This window comes from Podarcis bocagei (genome assembly GCF_964188305.1).
Source record: "Podarcis bocagei genome assembly, chromosome: 1".
In the NCBI taxonomy this organism is placed as follows: domain Eukaryota; kingdom Metazoa; phylum Chordata; class Lepidosauria; order Squamata; family Lacertidae; genus Podarcis; species Podarcis bocagei.
This window is the reverse complement of record NC_138125.1, coordinates 64,198,625-64,222,919: the sequence shown is the minus strand read 5'-3', so window position 1 is coordinate 64,222,919 and position 24,295 is coordinate 64,198,625. Positions and strand designations below refer to the sequence as shown.

Genomic DNA, 24,295 nt, shown 5'->3' with positions numbered 1-24,295 from the left:
TATGGTAAAATTTCTAAAGAAGCAGAGCAGGATTTTCATGCATTGCTGGGTTGCTCTTGAATTCCACCCAAAGCAAAATGCAATTCAAGTTTGGAGATTCTTAAACAAAGTTCAGGAGGAATTTCATGGGGAACTAAAGGATTGGATAAGACTTTTAATACTTATAAAAGCACAGTGGAGTACCACATCTTGTGTTTCATAAGGATTTGCAAATGTGTCAGTTTCAGTTTCTTATTTTTTCAATCTAAAATTTCACACACACCCCACTCCCAGTTTTCTGCATCCTCTGCATTTCCACATTTTTTTAAAAAAATAATAATATAAAAATCCATCATGAAAATTCATCAGTGTTTTAGTGCAAAATTATCCTAATGTACTATGCACATTTTTATATGCTATTTTGCCTAATAAACATATTTTTCTGCACAGCAAATTTCTCATACAAGGCATTTTTGTATGCTATTTTTGTATGCTATTTTCACAGATTGTCACTGACACTTTACCCCAGTGTATGGATTTTTGTATACATTACCATTATTGGAAATTTTGGAGAATTTTGGAGAAGTGCAGATTTCACAAGATGGCTGTGTTTCATTGTTCCAGAAGGTGCAGATTATACAATTCATCTTTAAATGCAAACAAATTCAAATTTTCTTCCCATCCCTAGTACTTCATAGATCAGATTTGTAAGTTGTTCTGTGAGTTTCCTTGTAAACCTATTTCCAAAATATTCAGTACTTTTTACTGCACCTCTAAAACAACATTGCTACCTTATTTCCAGAGAGAATAGTATGTCCCTCATTGTCGCATAAAAGACAAAAAAAAATCCCCACTGATCACTACAACTCCATCACAGAAAAATGGAACATTAAAAAAAAATATGCCTGCCATCCAATTATGAAATATATGGAACCTCAGCCAGAAAAAGGACATGTCTATTTTTGACTTATTTTATATTAGATTGCTGCATCCTGTTTACTTGTGCCTCTAGCTTTGAAACACCCCAGTGATTTAAATTAGGATAATAAACCTTGTGAACTGTGAGAGCATTTGGAGAAATAAATAAATAAGCATCTACTGCTGGTGAAATGGACAGATACATAAATCTCTATGGTAGGGCTGCCTTATGTCTGGATTTTCCCAGACATTACCAGGATTTCAAAGGTGGAATAGATGTCTGGAGGGAAAAGACAAAAGATAGCATTTCTTTTTCACACTGTATAATCTAATTATGAATGTCCACATTGCTCCTAAATGACTTGAAGCCTCTTGCAAGCAACTATGCATGAGCTAGGCTGATACTAGTATATTCATTAATGTGGATGATTTTACAGCATCTGAACTAGGCCTTCAAAATATTGCCCCACTTCCCTGTCTCACCCATTCTTCTGCCTCCCTTCAACCAAGCTCATTGTGAACATTTAAATAAGGAAGGCTTACAATGCAATCCTAGTCTACATAGAAGTATGTTCTGTTGAGATTGATGACACTTACTTCCAGGTCTGGGTAGTGCATAGAATTTCAGCTTTAGAGGTTTTTCATAACTGTCACCAGGCCCTTTAAAAAGGTAAATTATTTTTTTCTGAACTTTTCTGAGAATCCGTCAGAAAGCTTCATCTGTAGCAGCTAAAAAACTCCAACTGATCACAGAAAATGCATCTGAAGAGTAGCTCTTGTTTACATTCATTTTGTTTAGCAAAACCTTGTTCAACAGAGAGCTATAAATAATTCCAGACACTTGCAATTAGTGTTTGTTTCAGTGCCTGCACCTATGAAATTGCAATATTCATCACAAGGATGTACAAAGCCGTCCCTTGTTTTAGTACAAGGGACCATAAACTTTACAAAGCGGCGCTCTTTTCATGTAGCTTAATGTAACGCTTTTCAGACTGGTGAACACCGTATTTTACAATGCATTTTCATGAATCATTGCCCCAGGTCTTGCCAATTCCTGCGGGGTGGGGGGGATGCTTCCATTGGTTATCTAACTACTGCGTTCCATGAAAATATCTTCTTTTGCAGAATACAGTTTGTTATATACATATCATAGGCGTCTAATTGTTTTTAAAGTCATGCTTGCTCAAAAGGTTTTGTCAGGGTTGGGCGCAAACTTCAGGCTCATAGGATATTCTTTGTTTTTCACTGGAACACCAAGATCTATGAAACACAGCCAATGCAAAAGGCATATCATTGAAATGAAAGAACATGATGCTATGGAACATATTCCAACTATAGGAGTTTTACCCCCAGAACCAAAACTGTTCTGAACTCCAGGGCTGGCCCAAAACACATTGGCACCTGAGCAAACCACAAAATGACACATCTTCCCACCAAGGAAGACAAGGTGGGTGTGTTAAGTATAATTGTTTAATTGCACACTGAAATGGAGAGTGACTGTATGTATATCAGAGTTTTCCTGAATATCAGCCTAGGGTAAAGGTAAAGGGGACCCCTGACCATTAGGTCCAGTCGTGACATTTGTTTTGCATGTCAAAGGTCGCAGGTTCAATCCCTGACATCTCTATGTAGGGCTGGGAATGCCTACTTGGTCAAAACCCTGGAGAGCTGCTCATCATGGGGTTGCAGCGCTCATCTCGCTTTATTGGCTGAGGGAGCCGGTGTACAGCTTCCGGGTCATGTGGCCAGCATGACTAAGCCGCTTCTGGTGAACCAGAGCAGCACACGCAAACACTATTTACCTTCCCGCCAGAGTGGTACGTATTTATCTACTTGCACTTTGACATGCTTTCGAACTGCTAGGTTGGCAGGAGCAGGGACCAAGCAACGGGAGCTCACCCCATCACAGGGATTTGAACCGTGACCTTCTGATCAGCAAGTCCTAGGCTCTGTGGTTTAACCCATAGCACCACCCTAGGGTGTTGCCTAGGGTGCTGCTGGTTTATTCTGAGAAGTTTATTAAGGGAAGTAGGCCCACCCTGTTTCTGAAGTCAACAATATTCTGCTGGTCTTGCATCAGGGCTTTGGGGAGGGAGCTGGGAACATAGGAATCTGTCTTGTGCTGAGTCAGACCCATGGTCTATCTAGCTTGGTACTGTCCACATTAAGTGGCAGCAGCTCTCCAGGGTTTTGACCAAGTAGGCATTCCCAGCCCTACATAGAGATGTCAGGGATTGAACCTGCGACCTTCGACATACAAAACAAATGTTCTACTGCTGATCCAAGGGGAGAGAAGAGAGAAGGGAAACTCACTAGGAAAGAGGGGCCGTTCTTATTATGTGCACCTTTTGGAAGTCAAAATCTAATACAGCTGCTTTTGAATTTTCCTGCTAGCCAATATTTACTGCATGTGTTTCCAGATCCACTATCCTTCTACCTGCTTTCAAACTCACTTTTTTTGGCATGCTTTCATTAACATTCCTCATTGTCTCTTTACTGGCATTAACATTTAAACAAGAAGTGGGACTTTTCTGCCTTCATTTCCAGAGAATAATGCTCAGAAGGCTATTTTCATATTTCTTTACAATTAAAAAGAAAATTGTGTCTGCTCAAATACAGTGATCTTTCCATACAAAATTGGCTGCTTGGCTTTCCTGAAAGTTGTTTGTAAAGCCCCTTTTAATTTAAGCATTTGAGATGGAAATCAGTGGAAAACAAAAACCCAGATGCAACATTTTTCTTTTCTACAATGAGCACTGATCTGAGCCAGCCTGCACTTGAAAAGTGTGTGGATGTGTATAATTATTATGCCAACCAAAGAGAAAAATAATAATCGTAAGATGTTGAAATACAAAATTACCCCAGATGCCCTTGTCTCTTTTTTTCATCAGTTATTCAGGCTGAACAAGAAAATATGTACTCTTTATTTTAGGCTGAAAATACACTTTTAAAGAGTTGTCACTTGGAGTTAACCATGTTGCAGAAGCAGCAACAGCTCGTGAAGTAGTTTGCTGGAAGTATAACAAAGTATAATAAAGTGTTGCTGATCAGTGACTGGGGGCATGGGATCTAGTGCCGTTATCAGAAACCAGTGCTTTTTTCTGGGGTTTCGCAGGAGTACGCATACCCCTAAACATTTTGTGAATCTTTGTACTTTTGTCCATTTACTTTATTTATTTTTCCTGATTTGAATTATAAAATGGTGATTTTTTTTTGAGTCAAAATGAGAGTACCCCTAAACATTTTTTAAAGGAAAAAAGCACTGCTGGAGACCATCATGAAGTAGCACCGCAACTACAGGCACAAGGAGATCTAAAGCTGCTGAACTGCTCACAGAGCCAAGTGCCTCCTCCTAACACCCCAACAATTTCTCAAAAGATTTCTTCCCCTGCAAAGCTGGCTTCCATTTTCCTGCCCAATTCTTTGGGCCCTTAAGGTTTCCCTTAGGATATCTGCAGGTGCAGAGTTCTGAGCTTAGCATAGCATTGTGAGACGGCTAAAAGTAGTGTATGGTTTCTAACCCGTCAACTCAGCAAAATCCCTGGCTGCCGACTTTTCCTGGTATGAAAAAGCCCCATAATAGAAGCTGCTATATCTAAATATGCTATATATGTCACTGGTGAGCTTGGTTTGATTTCTCAGGAAAGAAAGGGGGTGGGAGATCATGTTTTAACTTTCTGGAGAAACCAAGCTATTCAAAAGATTGGGAGCCTTCCACATCTCCCTCAGCATGCATTGGTAATGGCACAGCCTGGCTCGGGAGAAAGGAAGTCTGAGCCAAATCTCCCTGGTTTGCCTTGTTATTCAGGGTACCCATAGAGGGGCTGCATACCCTTACTAGATGTCCTGCTTCCCTCAACCTCCCACACAATATATAGTCCATACTCTCCACCACCCTTTTTCTTTTCCCCATTCCTAAAATCTATCTGGTGGTAGCAATGAGAGGCTAATGGCAGGGCAAGTGTTTTCAATGGCAACATTGGATGAGCTGGTTGGCTCACCTTAGAGAGTCAAATAAATAAATACCAATTCCCACAGGAGGTGTTTTTTTTTTTTAACAAGGGTAGTAGCAGTGTAGGATTTACAAGCTGCATTAGGAATAACTAAGTTATATTTACCTCATGAGTCCATGAGAAGTTTGACACATTCCCCAAGAGGATGGGTTTGAATTACCCTGGTGGGTGAAATTGAAAGATGGCCTTGCCCTTTCTTCAAGTTTCAAGGCTTCAGCCACAACCATTGAAAAGGCACAGTTGCCTCTCTTTTATCAGGGTTTCAGTTCTTTGGCTCAAGGAGCCCCCCTCAGCAGATTTTAGTTGTCTGTACAATATGTGTAACTTACCTGTGGCTTTCACATGATGGTAGCACCTCCAATGGGCTTTCTGCTCCCCCCCCCCGCCTCAATCTACATCTTGGCATTTCAAGATTAAATGAAGCACATATTTTAAATATGAATTTTCTCCTCCTGCTCCTGCTGCCAAACCGCCTACGGTGCTTTCCCCACAAGCCTTCAGTAATATTCCTTTATTCCTCTCTTTGACAGATAATCCCTTTGGAAAGTTTTGAAGATGTTTTTAATAGACTCAAGGACAATAAATGCTTCTTTCTACATTGCCTGATTAAGAGGATAAGAAGCCCCCAAACCTTTAAGTAGTCCATTATATCCTTTGAACAGTAGTTTAAGTGTAGGGATGATTGTGCAGGTTCTCATGGGATGGCAAGACAGAGGAATGTCCTCCAGCATCATTTGGCAAATTAGCATCTCAGGGATAAGACTCAGCTAGAGTATTCCCCTTCAATACAATTCTTGTAGTACAAGTACACTAGTAGTGTACACAGCCCTGAATAACAAGCCCAGGATACCTTATCCTGTTCACTCCAAGTCGATCACTGAGACCATCAGAGGGAGCAGTTAGTGGTTCCCTATGGACCTGAAGCAGCAAGGAGTCACGGCTTCAGTGTGGTTTTTCCAACTCTAGGGAACTTTCTCCCTCAAGAAGTTAGACGAGCACCGTCCCTACTGAGTTTCAGGCACCTTGCCAAAACCAGGTTGAATGTGTGCATGTGTGTGCAAAGTTACTTGTCGACCTCGATATGCAATAATGATACTTATGAAACAGGATTGGTTAATAAAATAAAAATTCTTAATAGCATTTCTTTACAAAACAGAGTGATTTATAATAAGCAAGTTACAGATCAGGGCAGAATAATATTTCAAAAAACTGGACTGTATTACAAAGCATTTTTTCCCCTCAAACATCCATTTCTCTTGGATTATTGCTGAAAGATACTAATCAATCTATTTCAGAAATCTCTAGACTAATTTACAAACATCCATAAAATAGTGAAAAAATTGCATGCTTTAGAAACCTGGTACATTTTCATGCCTCTGGACTAAAAAGATGAAGACGATAGCAAATGAAGAACGTTTTAAAGAGAGCTGGGTAATGTTTACAGAGTCTTTCCCTTGATTTTAGCCAATGCTTCAGGGTTGTTTTCTTTTCTCTCTGTTGATTTTTTAATTTCTGGTTTCATCCATGGAGGACTGTGTGACTTCTGTTAACAGAGGGAGAGAAATGCAATCAGTGTTAAAATATTACAAGTGGGACTTGCAGCACAGTGTTGCAAGGAATCTCCAACCTTCGGTATCTTCTTTTAAACACCTGCCGAAAACTTTCCTATTGTGCTAGCCCTATGCGGGCAATTAAGAGTACATCCCCCCACAATGGTCTATTGTTTTTATTTTATTTTATTTTATTGCTTTCAACATTTTTAAAAAACTTTTTAGGATGTTATTGTTTGGTTTTATGTTTTTATATCACTGTAAACCATGGTATATTTTTATGATACAGCAGTATATAAATATTTCTTTTTATAAATAAATGCAATAAAATAAATGAGTGATATTTCCCTACCCCAAAAGAGAGTGGTAAAATTTCCTTTGGTAAGACCCAGGCTCCCTTGAAAGGCAGGTAACAAATCACTTGCCTTGCAAGGCTTTCAGAGCCTCAGCACCAGCAAGGGGGATTTTTCTGTTTCACTCCAAACCAGGAGAAGAGGAGAGAAATCTTGCTCACTGGCATTTCCTCCCCATTTCATCCACAAGGCTATTTTCAGGAACCCATGTACACCCGCCATACATGATGTCAGATGTGAGACAGGTCTGCTCCCCTTCCCGGGGGACAGTATTGTGGAATGGGATCTGGGACCTCCCAGTGTCCCAGCTGTTGGCGGAGGGATGCCACCCATGTCATAGGGACTCCTGACCGTGTCACACACCCCAGCTGACCAATCAGAATGGCTAGGGGGTGTGGCTGCTTGCTGTTTAAATGGTGGCATGGCCAGAGGGCGACCTCCTTTTGCCTCCCATTAACCTAAATATTTGTGTCATTGTGTTTATTATCTAAGGAAACTGTGGGGCCCGGGCCTTGCCATGCAAGTAAGGGGTGGGAGAGATGAAGGGGGAAGGAAAAACAAACACCAGAGTGAGGAAAGGGTGTTTAGGGAGACTTCAGCCTGTAACTTCAGGTGTAATTTCAGCCTGCAAAAAATGTTTTTGTTTAGGTAAGCTCATCCAGACATGTAAAATGGTGACGTGCTTTAATTTGGTTTTAGCTTATCATTGATTTTAATTATTTTTGAATGTTGATATACTGCAGCTGTTTTTAACTTCTTCCTTTTTTTTTTACTGATAATTGTATTATTTAATCCTTGCTGCAAACAGCTTTGAGGTTTCATTACAGTCAAGTAGTATGTAAATCTTGTGGAATAAATAGCTTGTAAACAGAAGAAGTAATTCTCAATATCAGTACTCATTGGAAGGGAACAGCTTTGCAAACCTTATACTTTCTAAGAAAATACATCCATCCTCTTAATTTTTACATCATCAAGGTCAGAAGGCATTGGTAAAAATAATAATAAGAAGAAATCCATATAGCCTGCATTGATAGCACCAAAGTGTCTTGATGGTTAGTTGAAGTTGAGGGAAATATAAAATATTTCCAAGATACAAAACATATAAATGTTCTGGATCTTCCAAAGTATTGGAGATCTTTGTATTATGTCCTATCTTTTCCAGGATCCATGCATTTTTATACCACATATTATCTGCCCTTTAAAGTCTCCTACGTTTGTGCTATAGATATTCTGACTGCTGCCAACAGCTTTGTTTTAAGTTCCTTAGAACATAATCATTTATTATGACCAGCCCGTATATTTAACAATGAAAGCAGTGAGGTCATTTCTATAGCAATCTCTATGCTAGTCAAAACCTCCTGATATACATTAGAACAGAAATCCTTTGCAAGTGGGCACTCTCATCACAGATAGAAACATGTTCCTCATGCACCACATCCACACCAACACACTAATGCTAGTCTTGGGGTCATAAGGACATCTGTTTTGGAGTGTGGTGCCGTCTATGAGAACTGTCAAATGATCGTCCCTGGGTGTCATTTTTTGGAATGCTTTCATTAATTACTGCCCTCAGACATCTCTCGGAATGCAGATGTTTCAGAAAGGAAAACAACTGAAGAAAACAAATCTTCACATTTTATAATTTGCTCAGTATTTATAGAGACAACAAGATTAGCACCTGCATATCTGGGTCTGTTTCTGCCACCTTTAGCTGAAGAGAGGTTGAATTGTTCTGATTTCCTAAGCAAGTCTTGCCAACCTGAAAAGGGAAACCATGGCATCGTGATTCAACCAATCAATCATAATTTGTATCTCAGTCTAATAATATACAACAGAAAATAAGGGTCCAAGTGTTTCTGAGCACATCAACCCCATATATTTTGTAACATTTGAAGATTTGAATGTAAAGAGTTGGAAATGTATCTCGGAAAAGTGCAGCTGGGTGGTGCTCTGGAACACATTTTCAACAAGTATGCAAATAAAAATTTCCCCTTCAAATATTACAGAACAGATAGGAAAACATGCAGACCCATTATTTCCTGTAAAAGAGTCTAATTCATAGCATTATCATTATGTCATAATTAAAATAATGGAAATTATCTGTGGCAAATAAACAGGAAAACTCTCAGAGAGGAACAGAGTATTTAATTATTTTCTTTGCAAAAAAAAATAATATTATCCACACACATTTATTCGTGTTATTTAATAAAAGTACATTCTTGTTTCTCTTGCTGAGATAAAGAGTGTTAATTGGCAATTAACCGCAGTGTGGAACTTCAACCGTATTAGAGATGCAGGGTGGCTGACTATTTCACATGTACAGTTTCATGTTCTATATTTCTATGGGAAATCATTTGAATCTGAATCACACTTCTCCCAAGATATTTAGAATGTGTTCCTGGGGTGTATCAAAACATCAAGAAATTGTCATAAATAAGCAGTGACTTCCAAGACACCTAGTATCATCAATTTTTGTGATATTTTCAGACATATGTAACATTTCATGCAACAGGACAATTTTATGCTAAAAATACTTCCTGCATTCTTAATATAAATGTTCTAAATACTCCCCACTTAGGTCAAAACTACATTAGTGGCAATAGTGAGAGAGAGGGGAGTTTGGAGGAGGAACAGGAAATAAGAAAGGAGAGGGAAATGGTGATTGTGAGAGCAGGCCTTGAAATAGCGCTGTTTATAATATTACATTGTTTATAATAAGTTGGGAATTGCTGATTGAGTTGCAAAATCATTGTCACATGAAACAATGGCCATTAACTTTGATGGCATTTAGAGAAAATCATGGAGGATGAGTTAAAACAGTGTTGGCATCCTACTGTCTTGGGAGACAATGGAAGAGTGTGCCTTTGGGGTTAAAGTCAAACCACTGGACATTTATAGCACCTGCTGTGTCTGTAGAGACAGATAAGGGAGAGACATGTTTTATTGCAGCTGGGGCAGAGGAAGGCATCCAGTTTTACTGCTACAGATGCGCCATGGCATTTCTTTTTTCCTGCACTCCTCCCAGCAGTCATTCCTCCTCTGGTCACTGCTGTGGATACATGACCTGACACTCTGTCTCCAGGCACTGTGATTGTTAATGAGTTAATGGCTAATAGTAATAGTGACTTTACAGAGACTCTTAAGTCAGGAGTTCAAGAATTAGTTGTTGGTAGCAACAACAGGAGAGAGCTCTTGTCTTTATGTTGACCACTGTGAGAAACAGAATGCTGAACCAGCTGAACTACTGCTTTGACCCACTAAGATTTGGCAGCATGTGAACCATAGATGAAAGCCAACTGTCTGCCATCCAGTTAGATTGCTGTTGGCCACCACACAAGCAAAAGAACAAGGAAACTGCAGTCTTGCCTCCCATACTATTCTTATTTTTTTGTAACTGTAGGGTCAACTTAGCTTGAGTAATCTGCACAGAAGACTTCCAACTGTTCACATGGGGTGTTCAAGAGAAAACAAAGTTTCAGTTTTCCAAAGTTCCTTGTTGTGAACTTCAACAGCCCATCTTCTTACAGAAGACAGCATTCAAGACTGGACCACTAAGCAGCCCTATTTGCAGCAGAATCCTATGCGTGTGTACTCAGAAGTTGAGTTACAATGCGTACAGAAGCATACAGCCCAAATTGCACACCTGCATTTCTTGCATGCAAGTGCTCCACTCCTTTGGATAGCAGCGGTTTTTTTTGTCTTTCACTAATAGATCAGGGATCTTTCATAGGGATTATAGTTCATGTGCTTTACAAAATATGTTACAATTAAGTAAATACTGAAATATGTTACAATGTAGGAAACAGATTTTTGTGTGTGGACATAATAAAAAAGATATAGTTTTTACATAAAATGGTAGAAGCGAAGAACAGGATCCCTCCCACTCTCAGCGTGATTTCTCATCTTGGCCCGTTTGGAGCTAGTTACTGTGGAGACAGGATACTATGTTGAACGTACCACAATTCTCAAACCACCATATCTTCCTCCTCCTCTCTCTTGCTATGAGTGCCTGGAGTATTGACAACCTGTCAGACACACCAGCTGCTTTTACTTATGAACAATAACAATAACCCCATCAGTGTCAATTGGCAGAGACAAAACCAAAATATAATACCAACCCAGAGTTGCATAGTTTGGGAAGGAGTGATAGTTCCATCCAAAGTGGAGTGACTAACAGCCTTGTGTGCAATCGACTGTGCCATGAGCAATGTATCCTTTCACATATGGATAAGCATTTTTCTTCTTAGATGAGATATAAGGTTTATGAAGCAGGTCTTGATCTCATCCAAGTTAGGCTGCCACAGCCGCTACTGCTGAAGCTGCACATATATAATAATTCCTGTTGTTTTGGCTCATCCTTCCATTCTCAGACATCCTTCTGGCTCTCATACATTGACAAGATCTATCCATCTTAGAGAACTGGTCTGATACTTCATGGATGTAAGTTACAAAACCCTTGAAATCAAATGATAAGAGTGGACAAGATATTCAACCAGGGCAGCTGGGTGGTGTTCTTTCATTCCCTCATCTAGGTAGTTTTGGTTGTAGGTGGACCAAAATGCCTTTCTCTATTCCATTGCCTTATCCACAGGCAGAGAAAACGGGAGAGGAATTTCAGAGAAAGATGGTGTAAAATAGGGTTAAAAGGGATTAAAAATTTGCCGACACAGTTTACCATTGATGTTCAAGGCAGTGGTACTCCTCCCAGTGGCCAAAAGCCACCATTTTTTGTACTCCAGCATGTCCCTGGGAGCTGGAAGTTCAGGACAGAGAATTGTGCACAAAAGCTACAAAAATAAGATAGGCTTCTTGTTCTTCTTTGGCGATCACTCGTAGCCAAGTAAGATTGTCTTCCATAAACATGGTTTTAACAATGAGTCCATAAGTTACTATGGAGGCCAATTCTGGATCCACACATCCTTCCACAGTGGGGATGTTGGTTTCCGGGTGGGAGTTGATCACGGTGTGCATTTGCCAAGCGTGCCTGCCTCTTAGCACGTTTCTCCCTTGTGTCCTGAGTTTGAGTGTCTTCAAAGCCCACAACACCTTTGGTAAAGGCTGTTCTCCAACTGGAGCGCTCGCAGGCCAGTGTTATCCAGTTGTCAGTGTTTATACTACATTTTTTTAGATTTGCCTTGAGAGAGTCTTTAAACCTCTTTTGTTGACCATCAGCATTACGCTTTCCATTTTTAAGTTCAGATTATAGTAGTTGCTTTGGAAGATGATCATCAGGCATATGCACAACATGACCAGTCCAACAAAGTTGATGTTGAAGAATCATTGCTTCAACACTGGTGATCTTTGCTTCTTCCAGTACACTGATATTAGTTTGCCTGTCTTCCCAAGTGATATGTAAATTTTTTTCGGAGACACCGTTGATGGAATCTTTCAAGGGGCTGGAGATGGCGTTTATAAGTGGTCCATGTTTCACAAGCATATAGTAAGGTTGGTAGTACAATAGCTTTGTAAACAAGCATTTTGGTTTCCCTGCAAATGTTCCAGTCCTCAAACACTCTGCAGTTCAATTGGGAACTCGCAGAGCTCAGGTGATGCTGGATTTCAGCATCAATGTTGGCCCCCAAAGGTGTCCCTTCAAAGTTCCCTTTTCCAATGTAGACCCTCTTGGACATAGTTTATCACTTTCCTTTGTACAATAAAGGAGTTTCTCCTAATTTGCTGGTAGAGGCATGGATCAGTTTCAGAAGGATTATTTTCATTCCATGGATTAGTCTCACTTGCCATGGATAACTGAGAACACAAGGCTAAAACTGTAAACTCTGTGGAAAACCCATGGCCTGAATCTGACCCATTAAGCCACTTTTGGTGCCTACCGCCCCCTCTTCCATTTTGCATTAGCCAGTTTAGAATCATCAGTGACATCCAAAATCATATCCAATATCACATCCACTTTGATTTTGGGCAATCACAGCAGGCTAAATGGAAGTCCATTGTGGAAGGAGAAGTCCATTGCATAAGCAAAATGATGCCATTGGGTGTCACCCTCTGTACATACCCTAGAATGTCATTACTTTTAACCATGCCCAAGAAGGGGATATTAGCAACTAGCCATTACAGTAGTAACTCAGATATTCCAAATCCAGGGAGGGTTTATTGTGGAGTGATATTACCACTGCCTTGTTCAAGCAAGCAGGCAAGGCCACCCACTCTCGCAAGGAGGCATTAGTCACTTTCCTGGCACAGCCAGTTGTCCCCTCCCTGCTTGTTTTATCAGCCAAGAGGGGCAAGAGTCCAGAGCATATGTGATTTACCTAATCAGTCCAAGCACCTCATCCACATCTTTGAGCCTTAGTAACTGAAACTCATCCAACACAACAGGACTAGACAGTGATCTAGACACCCCATGAGATTCATTTGCTGCGACAGCAGAATCAAAACATGGTTTTATTATAGTTCAAGAAATATGTTCAACAGATATTGAAGTAACTGCCGGTCAGCATTTAGCCAAATACCAAGAATTAGCACAAATTAAGTCAAAGCTGCATGATTATTTAATTCCAACAGTTATATTGCAGCATTTTACTGGGTGCGGGTGTATATTATAGCAATTCAGAGAATGAATAAGGTAAGCATCTTATAGGCTACTGATAATTGCTACTGTGTAGTATCAGGAAAGTGATTTAACAGAACAATGAGGCTATACATTTCTAAGGCCAAACAAGGGGACTTTGAAAGACAATTTTACTAAGGTATTACTCATTACTTTTGGAGGGCAGCTCTATTGCTGAACACCTGAACAAAACAAAAGGACTCATAAATGTGTCTCTGTATTATTAAAACAATAGATTTTGGGACTCTAAAGGGGTCTATTCCATGAATGTAGTAGCTTTAATATAATGAATATGGACTTATTACATGCTGATTATACAAATGACATTGCCTCAAGGCCTCACCCATATTTAATGTGCTGGCATTTTAGGTCATCTTATAACTTTCTCTCTCTCTCTTTTGCTGGACTGTGTACTCACTTCCCTGTGTGTATAGAAGCCAGCACACATTAAACTCTGCTTCAAACATGCACAAAAAGCTTCAGGCAGCAGCATTGCAATGCTTCTCTGAAAGAAAGAACACAGAACTACATATTCAATAAAGATAGGGCATTGCACTACTGGTGCTGAACTGCAGCTGGTAAGTATCACCCCAATGCCGATTTTACAAATACAGTATTGTTGTGAACAGGGATTTTCAAAGGCTTCTTTGAGTTGATGAGGAGGTGAGAGTTTGTTTCAAATTAGTCCTAATATAAATGAGATTAGCCAGCAAAAGCAAGCTCACACCTCTCACTGAGTTTGTATACATACTTAAGGTACGTATATAAGAGGCTCGTTTACAGTTATATTTTGGGAATGATTCATGTTCTTATGTAGCTGCATTGTTTTACACTTTCTGCATGTCCCGTGATCATACAGTGGTGCCTCGCAAGACGAAATTAATCCGTTCCGCGAGTCTCTTCGTCTAGCGGTTTTTTCGTCTTGCGAAGCAACCCTATTAGCGGCTTAGCGGATTAGCGCTATTAGCAGTTTAGCGGCTATTAAAGGCTTAGCGGCTATTCAAGGATTAGCGGATTAGCAGCTAAAAGGCTATTAGCAGCTTAGCGGCTTAGAAAAAGGGGTTGAAAGCGAAAAAAATCGGAACACTTGCAAGATGTTTTCATCTTGCAAAGCAAGCCCATAGGGGAAATCATCTTGCGAAGCAGCTCAAAAACGGAAAACCCTTTCGTCTAGCGGGTTTTCCGTCTTGCGAGGCATTCGTCTTGCGGGGCACCACTGTATTATAAAGTAGTTGTGTTCCGTGTTGTAAACCGAACACTGCTAGGAATAGTTTTTTTTAAAAAAAAATCCAGTTCATTTCTTATCAATAAATATATATTTTTTGCTGTGGCTTGTGCAAATTTTTTTTTCTGAAAAAAGTTTGAGAACCACTCGTGTAGACTCTACTGTGCTAGATGGACCAATGGTCTGACTTGGTGTCTGATAGATTACTACGTTCTTATGATAAAGGCTTTTTGCCACAATTTCCCATGTAGAGACAGACTTTCAGTTGAATGAAAATGATGATTTATTTATTTAATTTTTTTAGAAAATGAAAATGTACTGAATCAGGGCAATACCAGAACACAGAATTACAATTGCATTCAAACACAACATCTCATCTTGCTTTCGTGAGGAAAAGGCAGAAGATGCATTCTACTCATGTGTTTCCCTGGTGTGTGAAGGGAAAAGGATATGGTCAGCAGTCATGCCCTTGATGCCATGCATGTACAAAGAATTTCTTTCTGAAGATGTGAGGGCTGTGTGTGGAAACACAAGGAGGTGGGGTTATTGGGATGTAACCACATGCCAACAATGGGATGTGTTTACTTGGCCTCAGCACATTTCTTCCTTGTGCACCAGGTGAATGCATGAGTAAACATTTTTAAAGGCCTTAATTTATTAGGTCTGGTGTAAAAAAATGACATGGCGCTACAGTGACTCCATATCCCATTACTCTCTCCAGGGCCGGATTTAGGTTTGATGAGGCCCTAAGCTACTGAAGGTAATGGGGCCCTTTATATGTCCAGCTGTCCTTTGTCAACAACAAATTGTCGCTGTTTTTTGTGTTGAATATATGCTATATGGACATAATTTATGGTCCATATATGCTATTTATGGAGCTAATAGGTATCTAAAGCCATTTGCACATGCACAATGTAGGCACCCTATATATAGAAATGGGCAAACCTGCAATATTTTAGGGAGCAGGCTAGCAGGTGGGGCCCATCATAGGAGCCTACACAACACAAAACATTGTTGCTGTATGTAGGTTTTATTTTATTTGTTTTTTATCTTATATTTTGGAAGTGCACATGCAGGTTTTTTTTTCCTTTAATTTTTTGGGGGGGCCTCAAGAGAATAGGCCCCTAAGCTATAGCTTGTTTAGCTTATACGTAAATCCGGCACTGACTCTCTTCTTGTAATGTCTAATACAAACAGAAAGTGGTTGGACAACAACATGAGGAGCAGCTCCCCAACCACCTCTCTAGTTGTTGGGCAGGCCAAAAGGTGCTGACATCACACCCTGCACTGTATGTGTTTGATGTTATAAAGAAATGAAAAAATGGAGTAACAGCAATAGCTCTGTGTCTCTTTATAAGATAACCCTTTGGTGAAAGTAATGATCCTCCATCAGGCTTCATCTCTTTCATAAGGGCATCCAGGCTTGAAGAAAATATAGCTGCAAAAGTTCGTTTAAACTCTTCTTGCCTATGTGCACTCTTTGGGATTTATAGGGTGAGTTTGCGCTTTTTCTGACACAGAATTTCAATGTGGACTTTCAATCTCTATAGCATGGTATGAAATGAAATTCCATAACATAGCTTGGAAGATTAAGGCCATGATCTCTGGATAATCATCTTGCTTCTCTTACTTAATATCTACCTGCGAGTCCAAGTTGCTCAACAAATGTTTCAGAGTCAATGTTGAAAATGGGGTGATATATTTTCATGTGGCTGTTCTTATTAGCTCTACGTGGAGTGACAGACAAATAAAGTATGTGGGAGTTAGGGCAGAGAGGATAGCAAAGATGGATGAGTCTGTATACCCGAGAGGCCATTGTATTAAGCAAGGAGGATACAATTCAGTGGAGATGCATGGCTGACATGAAATTATCTTTGGAATGGCTGCTCTTGAGAAGGGAGGAATTATGTTATTTTAAGAACCAAGGTACTGAGTTATATTGCACAGTAGGGAGAAGCAACAACACTCCATTATATGCAATATTAAGGCATTTAACTAGGATAATTTAAAACAAAAAAACAAAGTAATCTGAAAACAAGTCATTCCTTCCCTCAAGAGTTAAAAAAGAAGTTACATCTCTGGGTTACAGTATGAGATAGATTAGTGACAGTTCAAATGAATTTAATATCACCAAGGCCACAGCCCTTTCCTTTTTCATCGAGCCAGCAATTTTGTTTTTCCTGAAGTTCACCTTAAAGGGGGGGGGGTTGGCTGCTTATGCTATCAATTTATAGCCTAATTAGAAAGTGGAGTTCATCATTTTTAGATTCATCTTCGTTTGTTTTACACTGGTTTTAAGGCATATGCTTGTTTCTTGGTGTAAGTCCTATGAATTCCTTTTGTAAAGGAAAAAGAAAAGTGATAAATAAATAAATAAATAAATAAATAATTCTGTCCCAATGTTGAAAAGACTTTCTGCATACTTATGCAAATCAGGGTGGAATCAACATACATATAAAAACCGTACTGAAAATGCTTTTTTAAAAAGCATTTTTAAAAATACATTGCATTTTCCATAAGGCTCGCCATCGCCATCTAGTGTCACATTGTATATTGCATTTAAAACTCACTTAAAACGTCTTATTTGCGGCTCTATAGCTGAATCCTAAGTTAGGATGAGCATACTTTGTTCAGGAGCAGTCCCATTTTCCCCCCTCTCTCTGTTTTCCTCTCTCTGTTTTCTTCCTCTCTTTTATGGCTTGATTAAAGTCCCTGGTTGAAATGAAGAACCAGCTAATCTACTTCTTTGTAGACTGTGAATTTTTAAAAACTATCCATCCCTCTATCCCACCATCCCCATATAAAACACCAAAACATGCAATTAAGGTAGCATTCATCAGAGTTCTAAATTACAAAGGACCAGCAGCAGATCAAATATCAAAATCCTTTTTCTCTGTACTCTCAGCAATACTGGTTTTCAAAAGGCTAGTTCTGGCAATGAAGTAACAGGAAGCTTATACCCTGCATGTATGCTTCACTTATGGAAGAAATATGACCAGAACTAAATAATTGGACCTCAAATTAGCAAAGTCATATTATCAAACTGGCCATTTTACAGATAGCTAACTTCCCCAAACTCAGATTTTAATTAATCAAGTTTTAAAATATCTGTAATATGGAGCTTTGCAAGGCGAAGGGTAGCCTGAGCAGACCAGATTACAGATGCTTGATAAATGGAGCTAATTGGTGTTGCATCTTTATAATGTCACGATCCTTTAAGTCATTTCTGTGTAGACTCTGCACTGTAGTGCTCTCTTTTGTATCTATGAAATACAACATAATAATTAGAATTTATCCTTGTGGGGGAAGGGGTGGGGGTGGAGAAATGATCTATTTCATTAAATGTATCTCTGCTTCCTGCTTCCCCTTTGTAACATCTTCTTCTCCCTGAACCCTGTTAGTAAATGCCATGGATTGTGGACAGGCAAGTAAAAGTTCTATCAGCCATGCTTTATTGAAATGTCAGATTGGTCCTTACTTGCATTTTTAATATGGGGGAACAACACTGTCTTGACTAATGCTTACATTTTGTTGTTGTTGTTGTTTACTGGATCAAATGTCAGTAAAAGGAAAGCTTAGGTGTTCAAAACGCAATGATGTTGACAGTTTAGGACTACCAAGTGACTGTTAAGGAAAAGTAAGTTTATTTATTTCTGCGTTTCCAAATGAAATATGTATGCTTATGATGCAATCCTCTTTATACAGCCACTAGAAAGAGAAAGAAGTGAGGAAATTGTGAAGTGAGATATTAAACTACCTAGGACAATCAGAGGCATGGCTCCTGCCTTAATACATTACTCCTTCTTGATCAGATTAGCATGCTGTTTGATCAGAAAAAGTACCTAGATGCGGAAACTCAAGTGATGAAATATGCAGCTTGATCAGTAAAGTATGTAGAAACTCAGCAAGTTCCAGTAGGTAGCTCAGCCAGTGAATTATACAGCAAAGCTAGGGAAGTACCCAGCTGGGAGCATAAATTATGAAAGTGGCTCAGTCAAGTATGCATCTTCATTAAAAGAATTTGGGAGGAAAAAATAAAATAGTAAAATTCAGCATGTCTCTTGGCTATTAAGTTATGCAAGTGGATATGCAAACGGCAACAATGGGACTACAAAGGTATTCAGCTAAATCAATGAAGCAAGACTCTGCTTAAGAAAACGGCACACTGCAGACCTGCCTGGTCTCATGCAACTTGTTTATTATGGTCGATGAAAATGGAGCAGGTCTAAATTATAAGGATTCCATAGGCTCATTAGAAGCTGGGAATGTATTTTTTCCAACTTGAAAGAAAAATGAAAAACCAGAATAGGGCTTATTTACAATCTTCTCATGCCACCTAGAAGTTACTCATACGTGTGCTTACTCCTATGGAAGATGTGCAACAACAAAAATTGCTCATTGACCAGTCTATGTGAAAAAGAAACACTAGCCAGACCATCAATTTTCATTCATTTTCAAATGTAACCATGTCTTCACCCTGCACAAAGTGCTAAAGGATTGTTCAGTGGTGTATGTTGTGACTGGGGGGTGAAAGTGATGTAAGGAGGACCATTTTAAAAGCAAGGAAAACTCTGGTGTGCTCCAATAAGGTTCATGTTGATATGGTTTGATCCCCCCCCCCCGCACCAACTCATACCAAGTAACAGATTAACCCCAATATTTTAAGATTTGTAAAGTTCTTGAATGGAATTGGCACGGGCCTGAAAGTCTTTGCTGTATTACATCTGAGATGGATGTTGATTCAGCAAGCTTAGAAGTTAGAAGTATCTTAGAAGTTAGAACCACTAAACCACCTACTTTGTGAAAGCACTTCTGCACCTTCATAAGTCATATTGCTAACTCTCTTGGGATGAAGTAGTGCGTCCCTGTGTTTTAACCCTTATTGACCCTTTAAGGGAAACAGGGAACAACTGAAGTTTAGGCCAAAAAGTTGGTCAATCTCAAATAAGATTTTGTCAACATCCAATTTTCTCCTCTCAATAAACTGTACTGAGCCAAATAGCCAAAGGTGAGTGATCAAATTATGAAGCTTAAATGCCATGGCTGCTGAGAAATATGTACATGATATGGTCCATTGCTCAGCGTCCTCTACCACCAAATGATTAATGATTTTTAAAAGGATTTGTTTAGTGCAGAAGTATGGTGGAAATAAATAAAACTGTTATCACTTTTTTTTTTTCTTTTAAGAAAAGATGACCAAGGGCAAAGAGCTGGAAATCTGACATAGGATGATGAATGCAAACAATTGAAAACAAAGCAAATTGTTTTATAAAATGCTCAATTCTGATTCTTGGTGGTACTAACAATGATTAAAGTTATGCATCACATTCCTGTGCATATATTGCATCAGCAAATTGATTTATGCTAGACTGTGATTGCTTTAATTTATTTTCCATGAATGGTGTTATCATTTAATGAATTTAATTCATAATAACAGCATGTTTGTCTGGTTACCTGGGGTTAGTAAGGGCCTATATTCAGGTATTGTCTTTTTTCTCCCCCCCCCCTTGAATTTTAAAGGTGTAGCTTATATTTGGGTGTGACTTATATTTGGGCCAATACAATAGGTTGTGTGTTGTTGTTTTTTTTTTAAAAAAAACACTTTACTGTCACTTGTACAACTTGTATACAGTGAGATTACACGAGCACCCCCCACTCAGCTCTCTTGGTCTTAATTCCCCTTCTTTACTGATGCACACCCACCAAACCCGAAAGTCGGTTACCCTGTAGTTATCTTTTCATTCAGTTGATGTTGTAGCGGAGGGGATTTTAATCAAGCTTGGAATGCATGGGAGGAGATTTTTCCTCCCTTGATATAGTTGCAATGAAAAGTGTTCTCCATGGTGTCTAGTAACCCTGGAAGACAAGGTTCCAGAGGTACCGTATCTATCAGAATTTGCCTCCTAGGGATGTGAGCTGGCTTTTTCATTGGAACTGTGCACATACTACAGTCCCAATGATAATCTCCACCAATATTTATTAAAAACGGGGGTGGGTGAGGACCAACCAGGGCATTTCAAGTCATAACTCTCATAAGTTGTATGTCCATTACAACCATCATTGCCTTCCTCATGTTAAGAAAATGAACTTCTGCAGTGAGGAGTATTTAGTACTGATGGATAACTCTGGAGGATGAAGGTTCAAAATCACATCAGGAGGCTCCATCAGTAGAGAAGGTTGCCTTTCCAGCAGATGGAAGCCGATGAAACTGGCAATGGCGAGATAATGGAGGTAGGTATTTAGAAATACACTTTAAAATTTGCTGACATTGACAAAATCAGATGCTCAACTTTCAGATTTTGAATGAATTCAATAGAGGAAGAAAATACACTGGTGCAAAACTATTTTTCTGTTTGGCAACTAGTGTAATCGGACAAAGAATCATATGTTTTCAACAGAGTACCGGCATTTAATATGGTTTGGGCTCATTAATTACATATGGCTTCTTTCACCTCTTTTGTACAGTTTCTTATGGATCATTATTGGAAGCAGAAGCTTAATGAGAAATGCTAGCCCTGAGAAATTCACACTTGCTCCTACCGAGTGGTAATTTATCTTCAGATCTAACTACTCAGAACCTAATCCTATTATTCAGTCTTGAATGTGTTACTGAATTTCCGTTACTTTATTTATAATGAGACGAGAATGGCAGAGGATTAAAGAACAGGAGGAGAACAGTTAAGGTTTTGATTGCGTTCAAGTCAGGAAACGCAGCCCAGCTTATCAAAGTAATGAAGTTCCCTGCCTTCACCCAACGCATCACCTGCTTAGCGATGCACAATTTTATTCTTCCACCACTTCAGAATTGTTTTGCTGTTTAAATAGGCAACTCAGAAGTACCGTTCATATGATTCTATAGCACTAATTGCTGAATAGTTAACAAGTGCTTCTCTGAATTTCTAACTATTCTGTGTTTCCAGTGCTTTTCAGACAATCTAACAGATAGTCAAAAGGAAGCACAGCCCACCCAATGTCAAGGTAGTACAAATATTCCAGATTTCAGATTGTGAACATTCCAAAGGAACAGATGCTGCAGCATGCTTTTTAGGTCATTTTATTTTAATTTTTTTTAACAAAAAATGTATCTCTGACAGGCTTCCTTTCTAATGGGGCAGTTATATAATTACTTATCTACCAGCGGCACATTATCGTTAACCACATCTCCATGTGAGGGCAGAATTCAGCTGCTTACTTCATACAGTACAACGAATTCCCTATTTTCACAAAGCATACCAACCCATTCTATGTGACACACATCCAAACACACCCTTGCACTATTTATTTATGACACTGATACCCCTTCTTTCTTCCAAGCAGCTCAAGGCAGTGTATCTAGTTCTCTCTCCCTCTGCCATTTCCACACAACAACCCTGTAAGGAATGCTGGTTGAAAGATAGTGAATGGTGCACGGTACCCCAATGAACTTCATGGCTGTGTGGGGATTTGAACCTGTGGCTCTCTCCCACTTCCACCCTCTAGTCTGACACACGAACCGCTTCTCCATTTTGAATTCCTGCCAGTAGGCATAAATAACAAGGCATCAAGCTAGTAAAGATTTGCTGTGATTTGCTACACTTCACAGTGACTTCCTATTTGTACCAGCAGTACCTTGTGACAATGCAAGCAGAATGTGCCTCCCTATGGAAAATAAACTGATTTGGTGTGGTAAATTCACAAGTGAATAAACCAGGTGGATTACAAGCAGTCAATGATTAAATCACATTTCTAACATTCCTTTTTGAAAGCTTTGCAATCCTGTTAATTAATCTCTCAAGCAAAACCAGGGAGAGTAGACTTTTACATCAAAAGGCATCTCCTTTGCAGCACCTGAATATAAAACAACCTTATTCCCCCTAATATAATGCTATATATCATATTCTGATCATTACAACCAAATACATATGCATCTCCTCTAAAGTCTGCACACAGTGCACATTAAGTCTTGACTTCTGAATGGATTAAACTTACATCTTGTGAATTGCATTCCGAGGTGCTTTGATTATTATCTTCATTTCTTGAGGAAACCCGAAGAGTCTCTTTGTCTTCAGGAGCTCTTTGCTAGATGACAAGAAAGATAAAAGACTGTGAAAAAATACTGCAGGGATATTTATCTGTTGGATTCGTCTCTGCCTTCTTTCAAATAACTGTTGTAAACAATTACTACCTGGAAATCAGAAATCTGTTTCAAAACATTCAGCAGCACAACTATTATTTGCTATCTGTTGGATGCGAAGAACTGTTTGACGCTCTCGAAAGAGAACTCTCCTGCCTCTCAGCATCCCTGAAAAGCAACTCTTGAGGGCCGAGGGACAGGGATAGAGCTTAGGATCTGCAGTGGGAGATGCTAAATGCTAGAAGCACCTTGCATGAGTTAAAAGGTTAAGGTAAAGGGACCCTTGACCATTAGGTCCAGTCGTGGCCGACTCTGGGGTTGCGGCGCTCATCTTGCTTTATTGGCCGAGGGAGCCGGCATACAGCTTCCGGGTCATGTGGCCAGCATGACTAAGCCGCTTCTGGTGAACCAGAGCAGCACACGCAAACGCCATTTACCTTCCCGCTGGAGCGGTACCTATTTATCTACTTGCACTTCATGTTTTCGAACTGCTAGGTTGGCAGGAGCAGGGACCGAGCGACGGGAGCTCACCCCATCGCGGGGATTCGAACCGCCAACTTTCTGATCGGCAAGGCCTAGGCTCTGTGGTTTAACCCACAGCGCCACCCGCGTCCCTTGCATGAGTTGAAGCCCCACAAAATCTGCTCCACGGTGTTCCCCAACACCCTGGAGTAGATTTTGAAAGTGACAGGGTTACAAAGGAAAGGGAGGAAAGGGGAAGTCTTACTGCATGTGTGAAGGCCTCATGCAGTGAAGGTTTGGGTGCAACTAATGCTTAAATCTGTCAATTCTGGTTACTCTCAGATTCTCATTTTTCCACTTTTGTGTTCATTTCTCCACATTTCCACACCAGTTTGCAAATTATTTGGATGTATCCCCCAGTCAGCAAAGATGAAACCTATAAAAAAGGGCTATTATCGACCACATGTGTGGAGTAAATACTTCTGAATTTGCCCATTGGAAATACACAGATTGTTATGAATTAATTGCTACTGAGCTTAAGTTATTGTGGCATTTTGTTTCTAATATAATTTATTTAAATCTCATTGTAACAGTACGATATGCAATTGCTAATAACGGATATCTAATTACAATTTACATCCTAATTATAAAGAGCACACCATTCACAAGTCAAATAAAAACCTAGTTAGCAGTCTGCTTGTACAACTGTGCACTCAGGGGTGAATCATTTTGGAAAGCACTCCAGCCCCTTATCCAATTTGTCTTTGCATTTCTGAAGCCTGCTGATGACTTTCATATTTCAAGACTGTGTGTGCAGCATATGCAGCATTCCGCATTCCAGCAATACTTTCACAAATTAGAGAGATTTACAGGTGAGACCTTTTCATGCTTGACCAAAAATCATGTTTCAAATTTCAGAGACTTAAGAATTAAGTAAAGTCGTTTGCAGTCCACTTAACTTATGCATGGGCTTGCTGATGAAACTAAAATCTATTTGTGTTTGCACAGCTTTCAGTAAAAGATAATATATAAAAAAAGAATTAAACATCCAGTTTGCTTGAAACAGAATAGCAAGCCAAACTCATTATTTTTCTGTGTTGCTCTCCAAATTTTG

At 39.5% G+C, this 24,295-nt stretch overlaps 1 protein-coding gene across 4 annotated transcripts in view; it reads right to left on the bottom strand.

Moving 5' to 3' along the window:
- Positions 1-6,149: 6,149 nt before the first annotated feature.
- The window catches only part of LUZP2 (leucine zipper protein 2), a 340,653-nt gene continuing 322,507 nt past the window's right edge, over positions 6,150-24,295 (bottom strand). For all 4 annotated transcript variants that reach the window (XM_081165451.1, XM_081165449.1, XM_081165450.1 and 1 more), the window contains 3 exons: positions 22,575-22,664; positions 8,492-8,572; positions 6,150-6,453 (listed from right to left, as the gene is read on the bottom strand). In XM_081165451.1, the coding sequence (XP_081021577.1) occupies positions 6,349-6,453; positions 8,492-8,572; positions 22,575-22,664 (276 nt within the window). In that variant the 3' untranslated portion in view covers positions 6,150-6,348. The remainder of the gene's footprint in view (positions 6,454-8,491; positions 8,573-22,574; positions 22,665-24,295) is intronic.